The sequence below is a fragment of the Macadamia integrifolia genome, chromosome 5, assembly GCF_013358625.1.
Source record: "Macadamia integrifolia cultivar HAES 741 chromosome 5, SCU_Mint_v3, whole genome shotgun sequence".
Taxonomy (NCBI): Eukaryota; Viridiplantae; Streptophyta; class Magnoliopsida; order Proteales; family Proteaceae; genus Macadamia; species Macadamia integrifolia.
Window position 1 is genome coordinate 1,282,483 of NC_056561.1, and position 12,402 is coordinate 1,294,884.

At 42.1% G+C, this 12,402-nt stretch overlaps 1 protein-coding gene across 5 annotated transcripts in view; it reads left to right on the forward strand.

Annotated features, from left to right (window-relative positions):
• The window catches only part of LOC122080099, a 145,551-nt gene extending 134,280 nt beyond the window's left edge, over positions 1–11,271 (forward strand). For 3 of the 5 annotated variants that reach the window (XM_042646979.1, XM_042646978.1, XM_042646983.1), the window contains one exon: positions 10,605–11,271. In XM_042646979.1, the coding sequence (XP_042502913.1) occupies positions 10,605–11,058 (454 nt within the window). In that variant the 3' untranslated portion in view covers positions 11,059–11,271. The remainder of the gene's footprint in view (positions 1–10,604) is intronic. The other 2 variants (XM_042646981.1, XM_042646980.1) reach the window with 2 other exon arrangements.
• Positions 11,272–12,402: the final 1,131 nt, after the last annotated feature.

The window sequence follows — 12,402 nt, forward strand, 5'->3', positions numbered from 1 at the left end:
TTTTTTTTATGAATAAATAAATTCAATACCAAGCGGGGGGAGAAGAATATACAAGGGAAAAATGGGGGGAAGGGAGGACAGGCGCAACCTAACAAACAATCCTTTGCACAACTACGCAAAAGGTAAGCTTAAGAGCCAAAACCTATCAAGGGGAGAAATAATGGAGATGGGGAGACCCTAAGAGACAAAAATGAGCCTGTTCCTTGGGGTGTCTCTAACAGTGCGGTGGAGGAGAAATCTGAGCTTCGAGCTAACATCAAAGTAGATGGCCTTCCAAATCATGTCGAAGGAGCAAGAGTTGGAAGTCCATCTACGAAGATTTTTCTCCATCCAGATATTGATGGTGGCACAAAAGGTAAGCTTCCTAGCAGTATCACAAATAGAGGAGCCAACAAAAGTCATGTTGATCCAGATCCACTCTCTAGCAAAGGGAAGGATGCTCTTTCTGGATGGCCAGCGATTGTGAATGACCCTCTTCCAGACGAGGGAAGAGAAGGGGAAGGAGAAAAAAAGATTGTTTACATCTTCAGACCATTCCAGTAAAGACAGCAAGATGAGGGGACTTGAATGTGCCTGTAGATGAGAAAAGACTACGTAGGAAGGCAGTTGGAGATAGCTCACCAAGCAGTGAAGCTGTGGCAGGGAATGTGACCTTTGAACAAGATATTTCTACAAGGGTCAAGATCTAATGAAGTGCCAAGCGGAAGCCGAGCTAAAAGTACCAGAGGAAGAAGGTGTTGGGTTTTTATGGGTTTAACTGATTCAGAATGATTTATTTGGCCCAGACTAATCTGGCCTAGTCCAGGTGGGAGATAACTAGCCCAATCCATTATGGGAATGGATTAGGGTTTTAGGTATTCTATTATAAATAGAAGCTAATGGTCCCTACAGTCGACATTTTAACACCTTCATGGTATTGGAAACATAGACTCCCTCACAGAAGTAGTGCGTATGTGAGAGAATTCTAAGAGTGAAAGGCTGCAGAAGATCTTAGCGAATGAGACTCCATTGTATAGTTCTTCATTGTCATCTTCATGGGACTATTCTCTAGCTCTTGGGATCTACTTTCACTATTCAAGGGACGATTCTATGCTCAATGCTATTCCTCTTCCATCTATTTAAGACCCTATTTGGTTCTCTTCGTTGTTTTGCCTATTTGGGTCTCTTCTTTATTTGTGCTCTAGCTACTGGGAGGGATTGGATCCTGTTTTAGGGACCTGTTTTCTCCAACAAGTGCTATTAAAGACCCCCTAAGGTGCTAAAAACAAGAAGTCACAGAGCACATTGAAGAGGGGTTTCGGGTTTTAGGTTCTGTGAAAGAGAACCACTGCCAGAGTCTCTATGCCTCAAAAGGAGAGTTTTTATAAAGAAGTGTAGAGGGGGACAAGGCGAGTACGGTGAGAGGTGGCACATCGTAAAAAACGGTCGCATGCATGGCCTAAAGGTGGTGATGATCTCATACGCCAGATCAGCGGTTCCAAGTCATCACTGGGTCAACTTGGTAGGGTTGTTGGGTTGACTCAGTGACTCGGACGAGTCAGCCCTTGACTAGTTTGACTATGACCTATTTGACCTGCCCCAGTTACCCAGAACTTTGACCCATTTGGCCCCATTTAGGACCCGACTGATTCGGTTTAACCAGACCGGTTCGGCCCAGTTCAGGTGGTTCGGACCAAATTGATTTATGGTTTTGGGCTGCATACTTTAAACTGACCATATGGCCTCGTATGTACGAATTTTTTCTCGATTTTTTTTTGTTGGGTTCGTTTTTTCCGTGGCCTTTATTTTGTTATGCAATATAACTATGTTTGGTGATCATAGGGACCCAATTTTGGGAAAATTTGCATGTATGGACACTTTTGATTTGCTCAGTAGAATTCTTTATATGAAAGGAAATTGTATAGGAACCTTAGTTGATGTTGCGATTGCACATTAGTAGTAAAATGGAGTTGTAGTCTGGTATTAGACCCTAATTTTATCTGTAATTGTTTTGATTGATTATGGTTTGTTGTTGTACTTGTATACTTTGTAATGAACCTATCCCACAATTTTTAGGCTGCCTAGTGAGGTTGCAAGCTATTGCGGTGGGATTGGATGGAACCCACCAAAGTGGTAAAATCCATGGTTACTCCAATGGGTCTGTGCAACTCTAGGGTTTTGTCTTGTTTACAAAGACAAAGAAAACGGTTGGCAGGAAATTGGTAATGCTCGCCCAAAGGTGATATTATCAAAGATAAGGATAAATGCAAGCAGACTATAAGGGAGTCTTAACCTAGGAGTTGTAGTTCACCAAAATGAAATGGTGTCTTTCGAACATTAAATTGCTCAATTGTTAAACTGTTATTGCAGTTATTGCAAGGTTTTGAGTGGACTAGTGCGTTACAAACCCAAGGGTTAGGAATGTAGTTGCGGTTGACACTCTTGTTAAGTTTAACAGTTTTTTCCAGTATGATATCAGCTTTGTTCATTTCGTTTAATAAATTTAAAGCAAAGAGTTTTGGCCTATTGATCAATGGCAATAGGGTGGATGAATGTTCCATGGCTATGACCATGGGTTATGGGGTTTCATTTGTTATTTTTGCAATCCTATTGGATCAATTCGGATTGGTTGGGTTAGATTAGTATCGGTTTTGATCAGTCCAATTGCTGGATTATCAAGCACTACCATTGATTTTCAAAACCTATTTTATGAATATTAATTCTTAAAAATTTTGGACCCTTGAGGTTTAAGCCCATATGAACAAGTTTTAATCTGGTTCACATGTTTTGACTTCAATAAAATTGATTAATTTTTTACTTGGGTCGAACCAGTGGGATGATGGAATTATTCTTTTTAAACTGTTTTATATACTTTGACCACTGGAAGTTTGGAATTCCGTATTCAGATTTGTTTTTAATGCGACATAGGTAGGAACAGCACATGATAGTAGTGCCCAAACGGAATTCATCTTGGCAATGGGGATGAATGTATCATGGTAGTCAATGCCATAGGTTTGAGTGAAGCCCTTGGCAACCAACCTTGCTCTATACCTCTTAATGGTTCCATCTGCCTTATGCTCCCTAGTGAACACCCATTTACATCCCACTAGATTTTCCTTGTGGATTGGGAACAAGCTCCGAAGTACCACTCTTCCATAGAGCCTGGATTTCCTCTACCATAACATCCTTCCGCTTGGGATCAAAGACAGCCTCTTTCCAATCCTGTGGAATAGAAATAGAAGACGGAGAGGCAGCAAAGGCCCGATAGGAACAAAGTTAAAAATGGGATGTTTAGTACAATAGCACATGCTCTAACCCTTTTCTAATGTCAATGGGGACATCAGTGTCATCAGTATCAATAGGAGGATCCTTTTTACTAGAATGAGGTGGAGGAAGTGAATCAGGGCGTACCGATTGACATGGTAGGTCGGTCATAGGTTTGGGTAATTCCAATATTTGTACATTCTTCCTCTCACTACTATATTCTAAGGCCTTCTCCCCCTTAGTACAAGATTGTCACTAATAATATGGCTTAAAGGAATCTCTTGCATAACATTCTCCCCCTCAAGAGATGACTGTAGTAGGGCTCAGATTTATGGAAGGTAACATCTATGGTAACAAAGAGATGATAGGAGAGAAGATCTTACCACTTGTAACCCTTCTGGAATGTAGAGTATCCAAGGAAGATACGACAAAAGGCCAGGGATCAAGTTTAGATCGGGAGAGGGTGGAGTTGTGAGCATAACATACACAGCCAAACACCCTAGGCGGAAGATTGAAGCCAAGGGAGTGACCCAGAAGATGGCTGATTTGGGTTTGAAAGTCCAGAACACTAGACGAAACCTTGTTTATGAGACAGGCTGCAGTTAGGATAGCATTGCCCTAATAAGATTTCGAAACATTCATGCTAAATGGGAAATAGTAAATAGAAGAGAGCAGATACCGTCGAGAAGATGGAGGTTCTTCCACTCAAGAATTCCATTTTGTTTCGGGTTGCGAACATAGGAAGTTTGTTATATGATATCATCCTCATCTAGATACTGACAAAATCTAGTGTCAATTTCTTCGGTACCATTATCACTTCGAAGGATCTAAACTTAGGCATCAAACTGTGTGCAGATCATTGTGAGAAAGGAATAGAAATAAGTAAAGCCCTCAATTCCTTTCGAAGAAGATAAATCCAGTTTAGGCAAGTGCAGTTATTAATAAAAGAAATAAACCATTTGAAACCATCCTTAGTTACAATATGAGAGGGCCCCCACACATCTGAGTGAAGGACAAATCTTTTTTTATGTTGTCTCACGAACTTGTCGACAAAGCTCGTAGATTTGTGCATAATTACTAGTATGGGAAGTTTGTTGCACGGCACCCCATAACTCTTGTGCAGAATTCATAAGAACAAAGTTAGTTGTAATTTGTAGGTTCCATGGAATTGAGGAGAAAGGACATAACCAATTCATCATTGGCCAACCAAGTATTTATTGCAGTGGCTTCAGTTGGCATAGGAGAGTCACTCATCAGGTACCCCAAGAAATGATTACCACAAATAGTTGATCAATAGACCAGGCCAGGTAATTTGACTCATTTAACTTTGTTGGACCCGACTAAACGGATGAGCTATGCTTATGAGTCCCAACATGACTCACCTCACTACCCCCAAATCCTCCCAAGTGCCAATATCGCTACTCTCCATCATGGAGTGAGATTCACAAGCAAGTAATAGGCTATTGAAAATGGATGCAAGAAAGTAAACAGGGTCGTGATGCTTCTACCATATCATAGAGGGATGCAAAAAAATCCTTGTGATGAAGGCGTAAGGGGCACAAGGGCACTGTAGGTAAAGGCCAAGGGGCTTAAAAAAGATCGTTGTGCCTAAAAGAAGGTGGGCGGGATCCCTCCCTGCTAAAGGTAGGGCCTAGGGGGGGGGACCAAGCGGTAGGTCGGCAGGGGCCTGAGACCAGGTGGCGATAGGGGCAAGGCTGCTCTCTCACAAAATTTGGTCAAATTAGATTTTGGTGCTGCTATATCTCATATTTGGCTTGAATGCAACCTGCAAAGATGGACCTTTAAGTTTAGATCTTTCCAGCAAATTTGGAATTCCATTATGTTTGAAGTCAAATCTAAGATTTCGAGGTCCCTGGTCAATGTTCTGATTCCCCCAGAAATTGGTTTACTGTAATTTCTTGGACGCTCTCCCCTTCTATTTTACAAACCCACGCCTCCTTTCCCCCCCCCCCGCCCCTTTGTGAGTTGGTTTGTTTTGTTATGGATTCTTTTTCCTCTTTTTTGTACTGATTTCTCTTACAAAAAAAAAAAAAAAGATAGTAATAGTCTGGATAGTGCTAGATGGCCTATAGATAAATTCTTTTTCAGATTGTAATAATTTTTTTTATTTAGTTCGCATGTTGGCATGTTGGCCTCTTTTCCTTTAGGGTTTTTCTTTTTCTTACTATTTGGGGGTTCTTAATATATTAAACCCTTGTTCTTTTGGCCCATATGTTGCCCCTGCGTCAATATGGTCCTGAATGATTGTTTTTAATATTCTATTTTCTTTGTTTTTTGGACTAGTCAGGCCAAAGGCTTGGATACCCGTCGTCAGCCCAAAAAAAAAACACTCATCCTGTCCAATGGATTTAGGAATTATACAGACTTGAAACCTAGTTTTGAATTTGGTGATGTCATGCTTGACTTCCATATGCAAGTTCCTCCCATGAAAAACAAGGTGGTGGTCATCTGTAATCTGCAAACATGGAAGCTTTTAATGAGAATGCATTGACGACTTAGCTGTGGAAGACCTCCGTTGGTCTGGTATTAAATTCTCCTGTAATAATAAAAGATCTGGGGCTGCCAGAATTGCTTGCAAGCTTGATAGAATGTTGGTTAATGAAGCTTGGCTGTCCTTATTCCCTTCCTCCCATGCCACCTTTGAACCTCCATCCACCTCCGACCAAGGTTCGAAATCTCGTTTCGTTTCAGTGTTTCCGTGGGTTCAGAAACACCAGTTTCATTTCATTTCGGCAAAATTTCGGCCGAAATGGTGTATTTTTTTTGTTTGTTTCGGTTGACTATTTTGGTGGTCAAATGGCCATATTTTGACTTGAAACTTGGTGGGTAATTTATTTTAAGGTTAATAAACATGCTTAGAACACAAAAATGCAAAAATATTAGGACATGACATTATTTTAGAGTTGCACCTTTGTTTGGCAATAACTGTCGAACTGTTTTGAAAATTTTACTTAGTTTTGGAGAAAGAACTTTACCTTTCCTAAGCTTTGAATCTGTAGATCTTGTAGGAATCCAATAGCAGTTAAAATGTGTGATGATGTGGCTAATTAGAGGCTTGTTGGAGTCTTGGAGTGTTTTTCCTTCAAAATATGCAAATGGAACCGAAACCACCGAGATAGGAGAGACAGAGTCGGTTGAAATTTCGACCGAGATATGGTATTTATAACACATAGAATGTACCGAGATGACCGAGATACCGAAACGAAACCAAAATTTTGGCCAAAATACCGAAATTTCGACCGAAATTTTGTACATTCGGGCCTTGTTTCGTTTCGGCAAAAGAAAAAAAACACCGAAATTTCGAAATTAAAATTTCGACAAGATTTCGAGCCATGCCTCCGACCATAGCCCCATTTCCATCCTTATCCATCTCTACACCTCCTTTGGGCCAAAGCCTTTCAAATTCTTTGATATGTGGTCCTCCCACCCTGACTACCTATCCATTGTGCAATCTGCTTAGTCCAAACCTGTCCATACCCATTCTTCCCCCATTATTGCCTTGGCCAGGAAGCTCAGGAATGTCAAGGCAACCCTAAAGCTTTGGAATTCTAACACTTTTGGGAACATTTCTTCCCTTGTTGCTGATTGCAAGAACAGAATATCCGCTATTCAGATCCAGCTTCAGAGTGACCATCTTAACCTTTCTCTGGCTGAAGAAGAAAAATTGGAATCTGCAAACCTTGCATCCCTTTTGTCCAATGAACAAAGTTTCCTTAGGCAAAAATCCAGAATCACCTGGCAGGAATTGGGAGACTCTAACTCTTCCTATTTCCATCGCTCTTTGAAGGCTAGGAACAACTTCAACTCCATCACCAAGCTTATTACCCAGGATGGCTCCTATGCTACCAAAGTGGATGAGATCAAAGAAATGGCCGTGAAGTATTTCAAGAATTTATTCAACCCTTCCTTGTCTCCAGTTGTCTTCCAGGATGGCCTCATAAACAAATTTGTTCCAGATAATGTTCCTCAAATGCTATGGGCTATCCCCTCTGATGAAGAGATTACTACTGCTATTCTCTCTCACAAAGCTAACAAAGCCCCAGGTCTTGATGGGTTCAGCATGGGCTTTTACACCTCCGTTTGGGATATTATCAAAGAGGATTTGATCAAGGCAGTTAAAAGCTTCTTCAAACCTAGCCAAATCAAAGACATAATTCACACTTTCCTTTGCCTCATCCCCAAGCATGAGGGAGCTCTTGCAATGAATGATTTTAGGCCGATTTCATTATGCAATCTTTCGTACAAGTTCATTGCTAAGTTCCTTGTCTTCCGCCTGCAGAAAGTGGTAGACTCTCTGATTAGTGACAATCAATCTACCTTCATCCCTGGAAGAAGTATTGGTGACAACATTCTTCTATGCCATGAGATAGTTAGAGGGTTTGACAGGGAGGGCCACTCCCCTGTTGCTCTCATGAAGATTGACATCCACAAGGCTTTTGATTCGCTAAGATGAGACTTTATCATCTTTGTTCTCAACAAGATGGAGTTCCCTCCTACTTTCTCTAATTGGATCTTCCGCTGCATAGCTTCCCCAAGGTTCTCTGTCCTGGTTAATGGCAGCCCCGCCGGATACTTCACTTCCTCAGCTGGAATTAAACAGGGGTGCCCTCTTTCCCTTTACATCATTTGCCTAGCTATGGAAGTTCTCTCTCAAAGCCTCCAATCTGCCACGGATTTGAATCTTATTGCCCCTATCTCGAAGTGCAAGGCCTTAAAGCTTACCCACCTTGTTTTTTCTGATGACCTGATGATCTTCTCCAAAGCGGATGGCCCTTCTATTGATGCTATTATATCTTAACTGGATCAATTTTCTATGATGTCTGGTCTTCTCATCAATCCGAGGAAATCCCTCTTATTCCTGTCTGGGATTTCAGATGAGACCAAAGCCACCTTTGTTGAGAAAACTAGATTTGATCTTGGATCCCTCCCAGTCAAGTACTTGAGTCTTCCTCTAATTCTTGTAAGGCTCATTGCTCATCATTGCTCTCCCATGTTGGACCTTATCAGAAAGCGGTTGCAGCTTTGGAAAGGAAAGCTTCTATCTTTTGCTGGGCGCCTAGAGCTTATAAGATCTATCCTTCAAGCCTCTTATATCTACTGGTCGGGGATCTATGGGCTGCCAAAGTCCATTTCTTCAAAATTGGAATCTATCTTTGTTGCCTTCCTCTGGAAAGGGTGTGATTCCTCTAGATTCCTTCGGCCCCTTGGTTGGGCAGCCGTTTGTCTCCCAAAGAAGGAAGGCTGGTTGGGGTTGAGAAGGATCAAGGATGTGAACAATGCTCCTACCCTCAAATTGATCTGGAAAGTGGTCTCTAAAGGGAAAAGCATTTGGGTGAATTGGGTTTACTACAACATTCTCAAGCAGGACTCCTTCTAGTCTGTGCGCATTCCCTTGGATGCCTCCTGGGAGTGGCGGAAGATGATCTCCCTCAGAACTATAGCTTCTAGAGCTATTTCATCTCAGATTGGTGATTGCTCTTCCACCTTCCTCTAGCTCGACCATTGGCACCCAGTGGGTCTCCTCTCCATCATTCCCAGTACTAGATGCATCTATAACTCTGGTCTGCGCAAGCTTGCTAAGGTAGCTGATATCATTTCTTTAGGATCATGGTCCCTCCCAGCTTCTTCTCTCTATTGTTGATGGATATTTGGAATTCTTTGCCTTCCATCTCTTCTAATGGCCTCCCAAGTCCCAAGTAGAGACACCCTTCGGTGGACTTCTTCCCCAAACGGATCCTTTTCAGCCAAAGCAGCTTGGGAATTTGTCCGTCTTTAGGGCTTCTCTTCACCTTGGCACAGACTCATCTAGTTCAAGCATCATATCCGTAGGCAAAGTTTCACGGCTTGGAGAGCTTTCACGAATTGCCTCCCCACGCAAGCTTCCTCACTCAAAGAAGGATTCGTGCTCCTCCAGCCTGCTATCTTTGTGGCTCTGAAACGGAACACATCAAGCACCTCTTCTTTGCTTGCCTTGTCTCCTCCATCTGGGCTTTAGTTCTCTCCAAGTGTTGGCCAACCAGTAGAAGAATTCTCCCCTTTCAAAGGGAGTGGATCTAGATGGATATGACCTTCCATGGGAAGATCATTTGTGATGTTGTGGGCAAACTTGCCTTCTGTGCAGTCATTAACCAAATTTGGATGGAAATGAATCTTAGAAAATGGACATCCAATTCTCGGCCTATTGGAAAGATTTGACACTCCATCTTCTTTGATGTCAAAGTCAAGATCTCAAAAGTCTCATCCTCTTGCCTCCCTTCCCCTAGAAACTCTCACATTGTGGACTCCTGGGAGCTTCTTAGATCTGTGATTAGGAGCCTGGACTCTCACTGAGTTTCCCCCCTCTCTGTCTTCCCCTCCCCTTCTTAGGGGCTGTATGTATTTTCTTCTCCTTTGGTGATGAATTATTTATTCACCCAAAAAAAAATCTGTTATTTGGATCTTCCAATTTGGACAGTCCAAATGATCGGACAATTCAAACTGGATAATCTGTTTATCACTCAATTGTTTTCAACTGATCAACAGTCAGGATTGTGGAACAGATCAATTGCGCCTGGCAGGTATGGACTAGATTGGTGAAAGAGGATCCATGTAGGCCAACTCCATTTAGTTGGGATAAGGCTGAGTTGCGTAGTTGAGTGGTAGTCTGGAAGGCCCAACTACTATTACTATTCCAGCTGCTTTCAACTGTCCTCAAAATGCTTTATGTATTGTCAATTTGTCATTGTCTGATCTTGATGGAATTTTTAGCCATGATGCTACTTAATGTGGGCAACTGATTGAAGTTTCTGGATCTGAGTCAGTGGCTCTCATTGTGATACTGGTTGCAGTTTGAGATTGTATAGTCAGAGACGAGGGTAATATTAAAATGGCAGGGGTCTTTTAATAGGTAATCATGACCCTGTAAAGAAGATGGAGTATAAGAAAAAATCACTCTAAACATGTGCATCAGTCATAGTAATCGATTTCTCTGGTTAATCCCTATCATGTTTTCAACATATTCCTACTCATGACAAATACACACAATCAAATATTATTCTTGGCCCATGGGTAATCGGATTGATAACTGAGTGATTTGGCATTGTTCACGGCGTCAGCAGTCCAGGTTGTTTTCGTAAAAATGTTAATTTACCTCGGTCTCGACTATTTTCACTCACTTCCAAGTAAACTGATCTCTAAAAAACCAGTTTCACTGTTGCTGTGGAAAAGGGTTGGTAAGACAAACATGTTTTTCTGGCATAATAGTTTTTTGTTCTTCTGTTGAACCATATATGGTTTATTTTAATGTTCCAGGAATTGAATCTCACTAATAATGGCTTCTGCTTTGGTGTTTCCACGTGCAGTCGGCCTAGGGAAAGGTACCGTGAGAGAGAAAATGGAAGATCAGGTAATGAAGGCAGCTTAAGGCCAGGGAGCAGTGGCCGCGAGAGTGGTGGTATGCCACCTGCAATGACTTCCAACACGAGTTCAAGCATGACAACTGGAATGGCTTTGTCTATGCCAACTGTTGTTCTGGCTGGGTCTCGCCAATTTTCTGGTCAGCTGCCAACAATTCTACAGTCAAGAGACCGTCAGGATGAACGTGGTAACAATTATGATGAAAACTTTGATGGAAGTAAGGACTCAGGTGATACAGGTAGTGTTGGTGATTCAGACTTGGCATCAGCCTTTGATGGACAGAGTGGTGGGTATAGTTCTCAAAGGCACGGGTCTCGAGGTAGTAAATCGAGGCAGATTGTTGAGCGAAGAGAGAGAGATGGAAGACGGGAGGGGAAATGGGAGAGGAAGCATTTGTAGAAAATCCTACTTAGCAAATCTGAGCAGAATTTCTGATCTAATTGAATGAATGCTTTCAGAGAATAGAAATGCCAGTCCATGCCAGGCGAAGAACAAAAAGTTCTATTCAAATGCTTTAAGAGAATAGAAATGCTGATCCATGCCAGGCGAAGAACAAAAAGTCTATGAAGGCATCTGCACATTAAAAGCAATAGAAGGAAATTTGGATGAGCATGATTAATCTTGGTACACCAGTCAAATGTGTGACAAGTTCAAAGTGAATTTTAATTTTTATGAGAAAAAAAAAAAGCGATTAATCTATAAAGAAAACAGTACATGAATGTCTACTACATACATACACCCCCAAGTTAATCTGAGTTTCAAAGTAAGTTTGGCACCTCAATCCATGTGCCTGCAAACACCACAGTCCACACCACACAATGGCTTCTCCCAGGGGGTGCAAGTGCAACTGGGCCGAACTGTTCTGAGTGTTTTTGTTTCTTCCTTGATATATAGATAAAGGTTCGGCCCGACAGAGGCTGGGAAATCTCAGCCCTGACCTATTCTGCTGGCTGAAAAGCCCAGCTCAGGATGGGCTCTCGGGCTTGCCAGCCCAACCTTGCACCTCTACCTTCTCCTGTTCCTTAGAATCTTTTCGGTAAGCCTGTCGATAGAATAAAAGAAAGCTAAAATCAGCCACTTTGGTGTTTGGACGGTATGGCGTAATTTACCCTAAATTTCGCTAACTTTCCTTTTATATAGTGGTCAGTACCCTTGCTTATTGGGTGACTGGTTGCTCTCCTTGATGTGGATTCATGAGCTATTGGTGGATCGGTCCTAGTCCTAATTGAGGTTGTAGAGCTCATAACGATTAATTTGACTATGGTTATTTCTAGATCTAATAACTGTCAACCTAATCATAGTGGGGTTTTTGACCTTGGTTGAGTTCAAAAAAAGTTATGGTGTCACTATCCTATGATTGAGCATGGACTCTAGGTGACATGTGGACAATGAGGGTGAACCCTATAACGGGACACGTGGTTGGTCAAGATGAGCATCCCCTAGGAGGGTAAACAGGGTCAGCAAAGTTTTAATTGATAGAGGCTATTGAACCCTGGTCAGTGCAAGATAGGATGACCAGACTTGGGTGGATTTGATTGAGTCTTAGCTAGGTGACCTTGTTAGACGTAGTGTGTCGGGCATGTCTACTCAAGCTTAGATGGTGTTGATCAAGTGTGCTCGAGAATAATGGTACCGACCAAGAGTGGTTAGAAGTTTCTCCCCCTGTCAGGTCTTACTGTCATACATGTCTGTCTCTTCATTGGTCGGTCCCATAATGGTATATCAGATGCGCCCCCCCCCCCC